This window comes from Mus caroli, unplaced genomic scaffold, assembly GCF_978045245.1.
Source record: "Mus caroli unplaced genomic scaffold, Mus_caroli_1 scaffold_9, whole genome shotgun sequence".
Classification (NCBI taxonomy): domain Eukaryota; kingdom Metazoa; phylum Chordata; class Mammalia; order Rodentia; family Muridae; genus Mus; species Mus caroli.
This window is the reverse complement of record NW_028227264.1, coordinates 119657789-119673594: the sequence shown is the minus strand read 5'-3', so window position 1 is coordinate 119673594 and position 15806 is coordinate 119657789. Positions and strand designations below refer to the sequence as shown.

The 15806-nt window shown below is 45.5% G+C and overlaps 2 protein-coding genes across 5 annotated transcripts in view; one reads left to right on the top strand and one right to left on the bottom strand.

The window, feature by feature from the left end:
• Positions 1-8876, top strand: part of Helb (DNA helicase B) — a 29745-nt gene extending 20869 nt beyond the window's left edge. The window contains exons 11-14 of one of the 3 annotated variants that reach the window (XM_085843204.1): positions 284-427; positions 2300-2767; positions 7452-7554; positions 8025-8876. In XM_085843204.1, the coding sequence (XP_085699330.1) occupies positions 284-427; positions 2300-2767; positions 7452-7554; positions 8025-8089 (780 nt within the window). In that variant the 3' untranslated portion in view covers positions 8090-8876. Of the gene's footprint in view, positions 1-283; positions 428-2299; positions 2768-7451 lie in introns of all 3 variants that reach the window. The other 2 variants (XM_085843205.1, XM_021175318.2) reach the window with 2 other exon arrangements.
• Positions 5205-15806, bottom strand: part of Grip1 (glutamate receptor interacting protein 1) — a 639981-nt gene continuing 629379 nt past the window's right edge. For both annotated transcript variants that reach the window (XR_015048471.1, XR_015048472.1), the window contains exons 25-26: positions 14807-14966; positions 5205-5309 (exon numbers count right to left, since the gene is read on the bottom strand). The gene's annotated coding sequence lies outside the window, so the exon portion shown is untranslated. The remainder of the gene's footprint in view (positions 5310-14806; positions 14967-15806) is intronic.

Genomic DNA, 15806 nt, shown 5'->3' with positions numbered 1-15806 from the left:
GGTTTCAGGGACAAAAAGTTTCTATTTCTGCTCATTGAAATGCTTAAACATGAAGGCATTCAACTAAGTATGGATTTTAAGCCTCTCCGGGTTTTAATTGTTCCATTCTGGGGATGCGACCTGGAGCCTCACAAGTACTGTTCACACGCTCTGCAACTACAGTCACAGCTTCAAGCCCCTGGTGATTCTCAATTTGATGGATAATGTTTGTGCAGCCGAGACAGAGTGTCCTTACCACGTGCGTGTTGGAATAGATGCAAAGTTTTCTTTGTCTTGATCCCAGGATGTAACTGACGTAACTTTCAAAAGAAAAAGACTTCTGACCATTAATAACGAGGCTGGCTTGGAAGTGAAGGTGGACTTTAGCAAACTAATGGCAAACTGTCAGATCAAGCACGCCTGGGCAAGGACCATTCATACTTTTCAGGTAAGTTGAAGAAAGAGGTCGTCGTTTGGGCTTACAGTTGGAGGGTACAGGCCCTCGTAGCGGGGAAGACCTAGAGGCAGGAGTGGCCAGTTTGTCACATTGCATCCGTAGTTAGGAAGCAGAGAGAAGTGAATGATGGGTACTCAGCTCTCTTTCTCCTTTCCATTCAGTCTTGGGTCCCAGCCCATTGAATGAGTGCCCCCATTTTTACAGTGGGTACCCCCATCAGTGAACCCCCATCTAGAAACTCCCAGCAGTGTCCAGAGCTGTTCCCTAGGTGACTCGTGGGCCCATCAGGTTGACAGAGTTACCTACAACACTTTCCACAACAGGAAGTACATGGCGCTGCTTTTAATGTCTTTTGCTGTTATAAATTGTAATTCTTTAGTTCTGGCCCAGTCTCTCCCTCATCCTTCTGCTTTCTTTCTGAGAAGCCACCTTCCAGCCTGTGGCCTAGCGCCTGACCCTGGGCCTCTGGGCTTCACTCCTGAAGCCTTTGCATCCACACACAAAAGCTCAGGAGCTGCTACTCGGGCGCTAGCTATGTGGTCTCCCGAGTGCCCCTTCGTTCTGAGGAACTAAGACATTAGCAAGACAACCTTCCACTTCCCTGCCTCCCACACACAAAAGCTCAGGAGCTGCTACTCGGGCGCTAGCTATGTGGTCTCCCGAGTGCCCCTTCGTTCTGAGGAACTAAGACATTAGCAAGACAACCTTCCACTTCCCTGCCTCCCAGCCTGACTCCAGCAGGGCCTGACGTGAACTGCATGGATGTCCTTAAACTTTGACATTATATCTATGGTATGGTTTTGTGTGTATAATTTTTGGTTTTTAAGAATATTTCAATAGAATATTATTTGACTGCTGAAGTTCTTGAACATGCCTACCCAACTTAAACTTTGCTCAGAAGGGACTTTTGTCCTGTGTTTGATATATTCCTATAGATTATATATGTGTGTATATGTATATATATATATATGTATTTTTCTATATAGTTTCTTGCTTTCAAGGTTTAAACAAAGGGTGTCATTTTACATCTTGTTTACTTTTGGCTTTATTAACTTTGTGAGTGGACCTTGCTATTCTCTTGTTATTTTGACAAATGTATGCTTTCCCTACAATTATGTGAACAGCTCCCTTATAATTTGCTTAATCTTATTTGAGAACAACAGGTTTAAAGAGGAGATGGAAATAGCTCAGGGTGTCCCAGTATGTCCAGCCAATCTCTGTGTGCATGTGTACATGTGTGTCTGTGTCTGTCTGTTTAATGATACTTTGATGTATGCATACATGTTGTGTCTATATATATTTCTATAGTCTCCTATTATTGGCTGTTTCCTTTGCCATCATTGGTAACCTTAGTGAAACACATTTACACGTAGGTCTGTACAGTTACTTCAAAGTCTTTGAAAGTTAGGAAAAAATGTAGCACTCCTTTTGGCTCCTAGAGTTTGTTTTGGTCACCACAAGCTAGTTGTGACCCTGTGGGACCTAATGTTGGTAACAAACTCAGCAAATGTGAGTTCTGAGATAGTAGATAAAATGGATTCTGGGAGATAGGTGGATACGGACACACGAGTCAGGTGGAAGGACATTAGCACACCCTTAACACTTTTCTCTTTTAGTTTTGTGTGTGTGTGTGTGTTTGTGTTTGTGTGTCTGCATACAGGTGTGCTATTCCTACTGTGCATGTGTGGAGGTCAGAGCAGCCGTGAGTCCTTGGTTTTCATTTGTTGGACACAAGGTCTCCGTGATTTCTCTTTTGCATCTGCCAGCCTGGCTTGTGAGGCTTCACCCAGTAAGCCTCGTGCTGGAGTCGCTCCTCTCCGCCGAGCTCCCAGGTTGAGCCTTCACACTGTTTTTGCCTCTCAGGGGTCCGAGGAGAACACAGTCGTCTACGTCGTGGGGAAGGCAGGCCGCCAGCACTGGCAACATGTTTACACGGCAGTGACCCGGGGCCGCTCCAGAGTGTACATCATCGCGCAAGAGTCTGAACTCAGGAGTGCCATCCGGAAGCGCGGTTTCCCCAGGCAGACACGTTTGAAACACTTCTTGCAGAAGAAGCTCTCTGGCAGCTGCGCACCCTCAACAGGTTTCGCATCCCAGCCTTCGAGCCCTCGAGTCGGAGGAAGACCTGACACCCAGCCTCCAGCCTCCTACCTCTGTAGAACCCCAGACAACAAAGCTACTGCAGACAGCGCCAGAGGCGACGAAAGATGGCTGTCAACTTCTGTTAACGATGACGTGGATACGGATGAGGAGTCAGCACAGCTCAGAGGGTCCAAAAGAACCGGTGACGGCTTCCCGTTTGACGAAGAAAGCCCCAGTAAATTCCGTATGGTAGGAGCCATGTTCCCTTGTATTCATGCTTTCTGTAGCCCTTGCCAACTGCAGTGTGCCTGGACAGGACCGTGCGTACGTCTGCTAGAGTATCGGACAGCTGATGTCTTGCATCTAACAAAATTCCCCCCTGTGCCCACTTGGAACTAGCTCTTCTCCTGAGGCTGCCTCTCTAGACAGCGCCCACTGATTGATGGATGCTACTCTGTGCCTGCCTTCCCCTGTCTTCCTTGTCAGTGACCCCTGGCACTGCAGGCCACAGTCCTTCCATATCTCCACAGCTCCCTTGCACTGGTTGGTTCCGGTCTTCTCCCAAGCTTCGGGAGCCTTTCCTTAGGTCTCGCTCTCGGCTCCCGCTTGGCCTCTAGTTTAACTGTTGCTACGGGTTTGGTCCTCTTTCTCTTGGTTCACGTGACCTTACCTAATTCAATGGTTTAACACCGTCACAGAACTCCGTCTCTCCCCCCTTCTCTCACACATCCCCTAATTGAGACATCTCCCCAAGTGACAGTTTCACCCATCCCCTCGGCCCGAGTGTCTCAGTGGCTGCCTTGATACAGGTGCTGGGGACTCTGGGTAAGTGACTCTACACCGTACTTCTGCTGACTACTTGCGAGTATGGGAGTACTTTGAGGACTCACTGGAGAGCATTCAGGAACCAGTTCCTCCATGTATCTTTGATCTTTGCTCCTAGAAACCAGCCATTCTGGAAGCACAGCCTCCCATTTTTCTCTTGGTTCCCCATCTCAATCCCCTTTCTCCCAGTCTGACAGCTCTAAAGTCTCACAGTCACATCATCCCGACCCCATCTTTGCACTCTAGGGTTGTAGCATTATTGAGATATGATTTTCTTTCCCCACTCAGCCTTGGCTGTCCTGGCTAGGGTCCTTGTCTTACTGGAGGATCAACTGTCTGCCCTCGAATGCATTCCTGCTATGCTCCTCATATACTCTGATGCCTTGGGTGCTCGACTCAGTCCCTCTGTCTAAAGGCTCCCTGTGCCTTAAGTACACACCGGGGGCTTCTCAGTCTGCATCTGGCTCTCCCAGAACCCTGTGATGTCTCACACTTACCTTTTAACATCCGTCAGTCTGCTGTTTCAGTTCGTTAATTCACTAAAGGAATCAACGTCTTGTTCCTGTCTCTTCCCCTTGGGCTTCTATAGTTTGGAGATGTTTAACTGTCCACTGGGTGACTAGAGGGGAGAGGGCAAAAGGGAGCAATCTCAAATGATTCTCTGCTCTCTGCCTGAAACAGGGAAACAGCAGAGCTAGGCACTGAGATGAAAAAGACACAGGAAGACCTTGTTTGAGGAAATGCAGTCTTCCTCCCTTCCTCCAGCAGGCAGCAATGGGTGCTACACTTAGAGATGAGGTTTATAAATTACTTCCAAATGTGGTTTCAGGGCAAGGGTACTGATTGATTAATGGACCTGTCGCCAATTCGCTAGGTGGGGTTCAGTAGAGACCAGTTCAGAGCAGCATGTGCTACTGCCCCGGTTCCAAAGTGTGACACTCATGTTCACTACCCTAAGAAGGTGTGGAACCTGCAGCAGGTTCTCTGAGAGACTGCTTGAGTTCAGCTGTGCGGCCACTGGGAGAGCTTGCGATTCAAATGAGAGTTAGGGCTGTGGATATGGGGGTGGGGTAGTCAGGACTGATAGCCAGAGAGACTTCCAAAGAGTCTATCCTTTTTTGTTTTGTTTGTTTGTTTGTTTGTTTGTTTGTTTTTTGGATTGGAGTGGAGATCCGGAGGAACATTTTAAGTGCTTATGAATTGAAATTCAAGGAAGTCACCTTGACCTCAGTGTGACGGATGGCGGATTAGGGAGAAACGAACTAATAAGTTCCTAGCATAAAGAGACCCAGGATACAGCGATTGGGCGGAAAGTAGGGTGCTTCCAACAGGGAAGGAGAAGAGATGCTGCAAGGCTGAAGGGCAGAGCTGGCGGGTCGTCCCACAGATGGATTAGGTCAGCTGGGGATGGGTTGCAAGTGATGGATCCAGGTATCAGTCATCAGAATCAGTGAGAAGGGTTTCAATGGAATCAATGGAAGAATCTCTGGTGATAGTAAGCCTTAATCCTCCGCCCCAGTGCAGCTGAGAATGACATTTAATATGACATTTACATCTTCCCCCGCCCCCTTCCCAGAAAAGTGAGCTTGCAAAGGCCCTGGGGGTAGGCTTTTGACTGGAGCCATCAAGGGACAAGCGTAAAGAAAGAACCTCCAAAACAAGTTTCTTGAGTTATATTTCTTCTCACCGACATTGGGGGGCGGGGGGCAGGGGGATTATGATTTTACATGGTGGCACAAAGAGAAAAAGGCAGTGTTCCTCAGCCCCAGGCCCAGGTCTGCTGTAGCCTTCCCGCTTGGACCAAAGGCCTGCGTTGCAGATCTGTGAACATAAGCGTGAGATTGGGCACCGCGATGTGCTGCCTCTCATCCTCGCACGGTGACATTAGCCCAGAGTTTGTTCATGGGAGGGGATGATGCTCTTTCTCAAAGGCTTTGCCAAAAGTATACAGCATCTCCAGGAATTCCTGCAAACGAGGAAACAGAAATCAGACCTCCAGGACTGGTAAAACAGAGACGGACTTCCATTAACTCTAGGTGAACATATCATTTTTGAAGGAGGAACCCAGGGACATGTGTCTGTCCTTCCTTCAAAATGCACGCTGCTGCCTGCAGCCCATACCAGCGTTTAAGTTCTACAAATGAAGGCATGCATGGCTGAGCTCTGAAAAATGTCTCCCTAGGCAGCTGTCCCATACTTGGGCAAATGTCGCCATTGTGTGTTCACACCAACCTAGATGGTTATGGTGGTTCCATGGTGCTATATACCCAGTGCCACTGAGCGCCGTGAGGCTGCGGCATATGCTCTTTCGTGGTGAAGACAATGTTTATAAATGGGTCACACTCCAAATCAGTGGCTCTCAACCTCCCTAGTGCCTCAGCCCTTCAGTACATTTCCCTATGCTGTCGTTGTGGCACCCCCTCCCCCACCATAAAATTCTTTTTTGTGGCTGCTTCATGACTGCCATTTTGCTACTCCTACTAAGTATAACATAAATATGGGTTTTCTGATGGTCTTGCGTAACCCTGGGAAAGGGTTCTTTGCCCCCCCCCCAAGGGGTCCCAACCCACAGGTTGAGAACAATTGCTTTAAATGCCTGCTAAAAATCATAATAAATGCACCAACTAGAAGCATAGTTACAGACCCGAGTTACGAACTTTCTGCACTAGCGGCTTTAAATCACCGACTTTCCCAGATCCATGGACCCTGCACTGCTCCAGGCAACAGGAAAATTCTAGTTCCATTTTGATCTTGGGGGACTAGCATTGTATTCTATATCACTCATTACTGGTCCAAATGCCACTGTGGTCTGCATGACAGTAATGACCAACTGAGCACTCCTTGCCTCATTGCTTTTACCTCAGTGGCTCTGGGTTTTGAAAAACAGATCCTACAGGGAAATGTTGACCTTACATACTGCCTGCTCTGAAAACAGAACTCTTTTATGCAAATAACTTCGTGGACACTGCCAAGTGTATCAGATGAAACAATTATTCAACCCCCCCTCCCCCACCCCAAATAATTTTACAAAATTCACATTGTAACATGAAAAGCAAGCTAGCTAAGACAGTCACAAGGGCTGAGGGAAGGCTAGCCCCTGAGTTAGTTTAAGTTCTCTGGGAGACAGAGGCATCCGCTCGGTCTGTCTGTCCATCCATCTGCGTGTCTGTCGGGGAAGACTTCATTGGAAGGAGTTGTGGAGAGCGGTTGTGGAGAGCTGCAGGTGTGATGAGTGTAGGATCAAATGTAGACGCCAGTGCAGGGTGAGACTGAAAGCAGGCAACCTGGAGGCTTCCTTGGGAGGGAGGGGGCTTAGGCAACCTGGAGGCTTCCTCAGGAGGGAGGGGCTTAGGCAACCTGGAGGCTTCCTCGGGAGGGAGGGGCTTATTCCCGTTCAGGCTTTCAAATGCCCGGATGAGATGCACCCACCACACAGCAGATCATTCTCATTTAAGAGTTCACCAGCTCAAATATTTCAGGTAAGTCATGCCTTCATGGGGACACTTAGCATGACGGGTGACTAAGTCCAGGTTCCAGAAGTCCAGGCATGTTGGTACAAGTGATTGCTTTAACCAAAGTCCGACTCTAAAATGCACAGATAGAGAGCACTGTGGAAGATGTATGGTGTTTCCTGTCCTTTGTCCTGTGACAACTGAGGATCGTAGTGGCCCAGTGTCTGCTGCTCAGGTGTCACCAGAAGCATGAAGAGTCTTGGCACTGCCATGCTTACGCACTACAAAAGAGAGGTCTTCATGGGTGTGCAGCCTGGCTCTGTGCTTAGCGACTTGCATCCATCTTGAAATTCTTAATGCTTGCACAGCGAGCCTTCCTTGAATTCTGTGTCTTGCTCCCAGTTATCTAGTAAGCCCTATCGCTACTTTTAGAGGGTTGTATTTAGGCAATGCACAGCGACTTCTCCACGTCAGGCCCTTAGCTAGGTCCAGGGGATGCCACAATAGGCAGAGGCAGACATAATCCTCCAGAGGGCAGACAGGATTGTTGAGGGGTGCCTCATTTCTTCAGGCTCCGTCATGGGGAACGCACGCGCATGTGAGTGCTTGATCAGGGATGTTTTTATAAAAGTAACTTCATTTTTATTTTCAAACAGGTTGAAGAGCCATCTCCACAGGTGTCTTCTGTGTTTCGGAATCTGAGGTTGAATACCCTCACTCCCAGACAGCTTTTTAAACCCACCGACAATCAAGAAACAGGTAAGTCAGGTGTGCCGGACGACGCCAACGATCCCAGCAATCAGGAGATGGAAATGTGAGGATCCTGCGTTCATGGCCAGCCTGGGCAACATCACAAGCCCCTGCTCAGCCCATACCACCACCACCACCACCAAAAACCTCAAAGCAGAAAAAAAAAAGTTTACTTCATATTGATCAAGAAATTATTATTTTTTTCCTCCCAAGACAAGATGAACATTTTAGCGTCAAAGTTTCAAAACTCTGAGAAGACAGCTGTCACTGGGCATTATGGTTTTGGGCATTTGTATTTTTGGGCACATGACCCAAAATAAAATTTTTATATTATTTTTAAATCTAAGTTTCAAAAGGAGGTATTCTAAAATCACCCAATCCAAGAAAACCGTGATGATTTCAGCCTTTGTCCTCGTGAGAACAGTTAACAGGGGACACAGGGGAAAAGGTGCCCTATGCTTAAAACACTCCCATTTTAGGTGCTGCTGGATGTTTTGTGATAATGCCATGTGATCATTGTGGATCTCCTTTGCCAGCACACTGAACCAGCAAAGGTGGACTGATTGTACCTGTTGATTGTAACACATTCAAGGATGCTGTTTGCGGTGACATCCTTGCTGTGATGCTGTGGCCATCACTCCATTCCTGTGCCTGGGGCTCGGCGTACATGGGGCTTGGATATGCCTTTCTCAGTTGGGAGTAAGTTTAGCATATATCCCATTGTAGGGAAGACTTTCTCTTAAAGCAGATTGGTTTTTAAATATTTATTACCTAGTGGTACTGTGGCTTGAATGTGTCTTCCCAAACCTGTGTGGGTTTTTTTTGGGGGGGGTGGGATGGGGGTGGTTTCGAGACAGGGTTTCTCTGTACAGCCCTGGGGCTGACCTGGAACTCACTTTGTAGACCAGGCTGGCCTCAAACTCAGAAATCTGAGTTTGCCTCCTCTGCCTCCCAAGTGCTGGGATTAAAGGCGTGCGCCACCACGCCTGGCATGGCAGAGTGGTAGAGATAGTTTTTCCATCTTTCTCCCTTCTTTTGGTACTGGGACTGAAGCCAAGGTCTCATTCCTTCTAAGAAAGCACTTTACAGCTTAATTTTATTCCTAGTCCTAAACATAACTTTTCTATGTACCAGGAAGTAAACAAACAAGACCAGTCATGTGACTCAGCTGATGGTAATGCTTTTGTTATTGCGGGTGCCCTGGGACTGATCTGCAGCATTTCTGAGATAGGCCTTTGTGAGAAATAAATCCACTATTCTTTTACTTCATCGCCCAATCTGTGGTTTTCTTTTATAATAACACAAGGAATTAAGATCGATAGTAAAATAAAAAGTACTCATTGACTTGACATTAATAGTGTTGAGATCGAATTCTATACAGTTTACACACTTAAAGAGCATAATTCGGTAGCTTTTAGCATGGTCAACGAATTGTGAAGCGGTCATCGCAGTCGACATTAGGGCATTTTTGTGAACCCCCAAGCCTGCACCCCATCATGCATACTCATCCACTCCAGCTAATGGGTTTGTCTCTGTAGACTCGCCTGTAATGCACAGCCCCTCTAAGCGAAGCCGTACAGAATGAGGTCCTTTCGGACTTCTTTCCCTAACCATATTATTAAGATTTCACCCACATTTTATCGGTAATATATTGGTAGCTCAGCTCAATAAGACTCCTTTGCGTGGATATATTGACTGTAGAGTTTTTCCCTCCATTAGTGGATTGACATCGGGGCAGTTTCCCCTCCGCCCGTTGTAATGAATACTGCTCTGATCTCTCCAGCAAACATTTTTTGTGGGTAGATACATATTTTCATTTCTTGGGGTTAATGGAGTAAGTCTGCCTTAGACTCTTAAGCCGTTACCATTTTGCATTCTCACTGGTAGTTAGGAGAATTCCAGTTTCTCCAAATGGTGTGTGTGTGAATATGGTGTGTGTGTGTGAATATGGTGTGTGTGTATGGTATATTTATACATATGTGTGCGCATACATGTATATATGGTATCTGTGAATATGATATATGTATATGGCATACACGTACATGAGAATTTGTACGTGTCTGATGTATTCATGTCGTAAATGTTTATGTGTGTGCATGTGCATATGTGTATGTTGTCTATGTGTGAATACAGTGCATGTGTATGGTATATATGTACATGTGTATGTACCTGGTATATGTGTGTGCATGTGTGTGGTATCTGTGTGAATATGGTGTCTGTATGTGGTATATATGTATGTCTGTGTTTATCTGGAGTATGTGTATAGTATGTGTCTGTGTGTGTATGCACATGTGTATAGTAGTGTCTGTGTATGAATATGATGTATGTGTATGGTCCATGTGTACCTGTGTGTGTTGTGGGGGTGCATGCCTCTGTTTGAGCATGAAGGAACATGTTGAGTGTTCTGCTCTGTCCCTCGGCTTCAATCCTGAGTCAGAGTGTGTCAGTGACCCAGAACCAGGCTGATGGCCAGCAGTCTCCAGTAGCAATCTCCAGTGAGCTTCCTGTTCTGTCTCCTCACACTGGGGTTTCAGGTGTGCATGACTATATCTGGCTTTTTATATGGGCTCTGGGGATTGGACCTCAGCTCGTCTGGCTTGTGCAGCAAAGGATCTTCCTCTACCCTGTCTCTCCAGTCCTCCTCCTCCTCCTCCTCCTCCTCCTTTCCCCCCTCTCAGCTGACTTCTAAAGTATCGCCATCTCAGGACTAAGATGTATCATTTCATTCTGATTTTGATTTGTATTTTCCTCATGGTTAAAGATGGGGAATAGCTTTCATATATTTACTGGTCTTTAATATGTCTTTGAAGAAATATCTATTCCTATCTTTTGACTTTTATATTAGGTTCATATCAAAATCTGAGTTTCTTATATATTCTACATATAGTCCTTTATAAAATAACAGTGACCTGCATTTTTCTCTCATTCTGTGAAATTTTACATTGAAGGGCACATTTTTAATTCCAGTCATGCCTATCATCAGTTATCTAGTTGTTTGTGGTTTTTATGTTACGGCCAACAAACTGTGGCCCGTCCAAAGCCATGAAGATTTACTTCTGTCTTTCTAAGCCTTTAATAGTTTTTGCACTCATGTCTAGATGTTAAACTTTCACTTAGCCCCCGTGTAAACTGAGAGGGGTCCTGTGTCATCTTTTGCACGTGGCTATCCAACTGTTTGAGCTCTGTCTCTTAAAGATTGTTCCTTCCCCCCGCTGAGTTGTCTCCATAGCTGGGTCACAACTCACTGGTATGTGTGAGGTGTGTTGGTGGTTTTTCAGTTGTGTCCCATACGTTGGCACTGTGACATCATGCTGACGCCATTACTGTAGAGTGTAGCACTATACGATTTGAAATCAACCCCAAGGCCTCTAACTTTGCTGGTCTTTTTTAAGATTGATTTAGTTGTCCTGGGTCCCTTGGGTTTTGTTGTAGTTTCTTTTTGGGGCACAGCCTCACTATCTAGTCTTGGTTGGCCTGGAACTTGCTATGTAGATAGGCTGGCCCCCATGTCCAGAGAGTTCCTATTGCCTCTGCCTTAGCGGGGCTAGTATTAAAATCATATCCTGGATTCCCTGCATTTCTGCATGAACTTTAGCTTCCAGGGTTGGTTGTTGCTGCTGCTGCTGCTGCTTTTTGAAGAAGCCAGCTGGAAATTTGATAGAGCATGTACTTTAGAAACATGTCAGGGCAGTGGATTGCCCTTATTTTAATATTGACTCTTAGGGTCTACAAGGATGTTCTTCTGTTTGTGTCAAAACTACCTCTTTGTAGTTTTAGAGTGTTATGTCTTACAGTTCTACATTACATAGTCCTTTTAAACTAGGTTTATTTTTAAAATTATATTCTTGTTGATATTATCAAATTGAAATTGGCTGTGTTCGCTTTTGTCTCTTCCCAGGTAAGCAAACCTGCTGGTATGTGGACGAGGCCCGTGGTCAACCTCAGGTGTTCCTCGGGTGCCATCCACCTTGGCTTTTTGTTTGCTTGTTTTTTTTAAGAGTTTCTGAGTTGCCTGAAAGTGGCTGGTTTGGCTTGCCTGGCATAAGCAGGGAGCCTCAGGAATTGGCGTGTCCGCCTCTCCAGCAGTGGGGTTACAAGCACATGGGCCTATGCTGGGCTTTAAAACAAACGCTCAGTTACCCTCATGTTTGTCTGGCAAGCATTTAACGATGCCGTCTCCTCAGCCCTTGTCTTAAGTTTTGCTTCGCCTCTTCTTACTCTACAGAAGCAAGTGGTGTTCATATACTGTTCTTGCTGAACCGGTTGATATCAGTAGGATTTTGGTGGCTTGCTCTGGATTTTCTGTATACGACCGACTCGTCTACAAGCAGACATGGTTTTAATTCTTTCTTTCCAATCCGTGTGCACGTTGCGGTGTTCTCTTGCCTCACTAGAGCCTCTGAGTACACTGTTGTAGAGAGAAGAGGCGGGAATGTGCATCCTTGCTGGGTTCCGGATATTAAGACATATCAGTTGGTTTTCTGATGCTACGTGAAGCGATGACCTTATGAAGAGAAAGTTCACTTTGATTCCCGGTGAGGGTAGTTCATGGTGGCAGTATCTACAACTGCAGACTACTCAGCTCATGAACAATTGGGACATGGCCCCGCAGTCACTGAAAGACATCCTCAAGACCTTGCCTCCAAAAGATTCCCAGCACTTCCCAGGAGGACCACCCTGGAGACCAAGCCTCTAACACGCAGGCCTGGGCAAGGGAGATCCCAGCACTTCCCAGGAGGACCACCCTGGAGACCAAGCCTCTAACACGCAGGCCTGGGCAAGGGAGAGAGCATTCACATCCGGATAGCTCTGGAGAAAGAATTAAGCCTTTTCCCAATATCCATGTAGTTTTAGCCTTCGTCCTACTAATACAGTAGATTATGCTCATTTTCGTTTTATACTGATTCTAGGTTTTTGGATGTTAAGCCAACTTTGCATCCCTGAAATAGTCTGCTAGGTCTACCCCTGGTTTAGTTGGGTGCTTATTGTAGTTGTGGTCACAGGAGATGGAAGTCTGTATGTAGTTTCCTTTGTCTGGTTTCGACATGAGGGTATACTGGCCGCGTAGAACGAGTTGACTGCTATTCCACGCTCTTCCAGTTTGTAAAGGATTGATGCTTATTCCCCGGGAGCTGTTTGGATGAAGCATGAGTGATGACGGCTGGATTTGGACTTCTCTCTGTAGAATGTCTCACGATTTCCAATCACACCTCCTTACTGTAGGTCTGGGTTTTCTAGTCCACATCCAGGTCTGTTTGTGTCACCGAGGCTCTGTTTTGAGAGTTTGTATCTTGAGGAGTTTCACCTGCTGCTTAACCTGTGCTCAAAATCGTCCTTACTGTCTGTTGGATGGGTTAAGTCTGATGATTCTCTGAGTCTGGTGTACAGTCTGCTGTGGCCGGTAGCAAAGCTTTCCTCGAGGGCTCCTTCCCCCTCTGGCCATTCTAGCTGATAGTTTATGAAATTTGTTGCAGTTTCCAAAAGATTTATTTTTACTATATTTGATTGCATGTATGTTTGTGTGTGTGTGTGTGTGTGTGTATATATATATATGCAAATGAGTACAGTGTATGTGTATGTCTATATGCACGTGAGTGCATGTGTGTGTGTGTGTGTATCTATATGTGACTGTGTGTGTGTCTGTGGGTATATGCATGTGAGTGTATGTGTGCCTATGTGTGGGTATATGCACGTGAGTGCATGTGTATCTGTATGAATACGAGGCCAGAGGCGTCGGATCCCCTGTAGCTGCCTGACTTGGGTGATGGGATGCTTTGCAGTAAACACAGTATGCGCTCTCCCTTATTGATATTTTTAAAGTTTTCATGGACTGCTCTCTTTGGCTTTAATCATTGAGAGTTTATTAATTTCCACTCATATTTTCATTTCTCCTCAGAAGATCCATTAAGGAGTGCTTTATTCTGGCTGACATGGAGGGCTAGCCAGGGTTTAGGGATCTTGGGGAAGAGAGTCTCATGTTCTATCTAGATTGCCCAATGGGCAGCTGTTCAGCTCAGCATTTAGGAACAAGTGATGGGCACAGATGTAGGACTGGCGGAGTCTGTGCCTTACTATCCAGTCACATGGGAGTGATGGCTCCTGGTAATGAACGTTTTCTGGAACACAGAGGTTGGCAGGCAGGGAGGAGGGAATAGTAGCTATCAAACTAGTAGACAGAAAATATCTTCAACTAGAGCTGTATTTGAGAGGATAAGACTCATAGCTTTAACCGCATCAAGAAGAAATTTAAATTAGCTTGTTTTCCTTAAGACACAATGAAACACATTATATGTAACTGGGTCTCCCTACACAGCCCTTGGCTGGCCTAGAAGTCACTATATAGATCACAGAGATCTGTCTGCCTCTGCCTCCAGAGTGTTGGGCCTAAGGGCGTGTTCTTCCACACCTGGCAGCAACTAGGTATTATGTTGTGATTGCAGTATTGGGTCAAAATACAAATAATTAACCTAATTCAATATTCTTCAAGCTGTCATTGGAAAAGTACACGTCTAGGACCCTAACAGTTGGGATGTGAGGCCAATGCTGTTTCCTCGCAGGGTATTAAGACTGAAGGGTCCTCTAACACAGCTGCGCACTTGGCTGGATGCCACCAGGGGTCAGGGTTGCACATTCACACACATGCTGGCCTCTCTGGATGGCCACAAGCACTCTATGACACTGGAGCTGATTGCTAGATTTGAAAACGACTACCTGAGATGTTTGAATTCTATTTTCATTGTGTTTTTAGCAGCCATTTTGTAAGGATTGGCTCTGCCTAATCTTGGTCTTTTATATGACATCCCTTCCCATTAGTCTGAACTCACCTGATTGGTTCTAACCACACTTCCTTTCCTTGGTTTCTACTTCACAGAACTCAGTGCAATCAAAATATGAACAATTGTTTAGGGGGAAAAAAAAGAGCTTCAGTTGGGCCATGTGACTGCCAGGTGTTTATAGCGTGACACTGTGCGCACTGGATAGAACTATATAAAAATGAATGTGAGTTTGCAAAGCCTTGCTGAGACTATTGATGTCGCTTTTTAAAAGGTAACATGGTTAAAGTTGACATTTTAATAATTAATGTTAAGTGTGCCTCCAAGAACGCGTTTTCCTAGTTCCTAAGGGCAGCTGGTGCACCCGTGTGTTAGGATTCACCTTTCTTTGTCCCCTAACGTGAACACGGCAGTGGACTTGACGGGGTTTCTGTGTGCACGTGTTCTTGATTGAAAGGCATGTTCTGTAGGTTCTTTGCTGTACTGACCTTCAGGATCCCAGGTGGGGAAGCTGGCTTCCCGGAGGGAAATTGCGCCACGTTCTGAGTACTGGAGCTTCCAGCCGAACCCAGATCTGATGCCGCAGCTCATTCTCATTTCTCCAGAGTGATTTTCAGGTTGGCCGAGGCGCTGTCTTCCTTTGGGAAGCTGTGGAGATGAACTCTGACTAGCACCCAGGCCAGGACACCGAGTCATACTCAATGCACCAAACATGCAGGTCATTTCTTTTTTTTTATTTTGGCTTTTTAAAATCACCGTTTATTCCATTTGGTAGAGGATTTTTTTTTTCCATACAAATATTTGCAACAATTTTGAATTCCCCAAAACCATACATAGACGATAAATACCATGCTATTAAAGTATTAAATTTGTACAAAAATACTTTACAGTTTAATACTTGTTTGTTACAAACAAAAATACATATTTAAGTGACTCATGATCTTTTTTTTTTTTTTTTTTCTTAACATGATTCTGTTCTATACTTTCTTGCCCTGGCAGTTCAGAAATGTGTTTGAAATCATATATTTCTTTGCACAAAAAAGAAAGATGAATCATTTCCCTTAAACAAAGGACACAGTGTTTCGATGTTTTGCCTGCGCAGTTGTATTAGTGACCAAAATGAACATGTTTGGAAAAGAATTGTCTTGACATTCTACCATCAATATACAGATCTATTTTTTTTCCTTTAAATATTTACCAAATAACAGTTATTAGTGTAGCTATTCAAAATATGTGAACAGATGAAAGCAGTTGCCCACAAACATTTAAAGCAACTGTCACGGTTTATTGCTTCGGGGGGACAGTGATTGGCAATGAGCTTTGTGAAAATGTATTTACAAGTTAAGCAAGTGGCATGGCTCAGAACAAACGCCGTCAGTAAGTACCCATGCGGTGCACCCCTCGGGGAAGCCGTCTGCAGACATCTGACCTGGCTGAGTTCTATGTGCCTACCCATAAAGTGAATATCATCTCATTCACTCCTTAAAT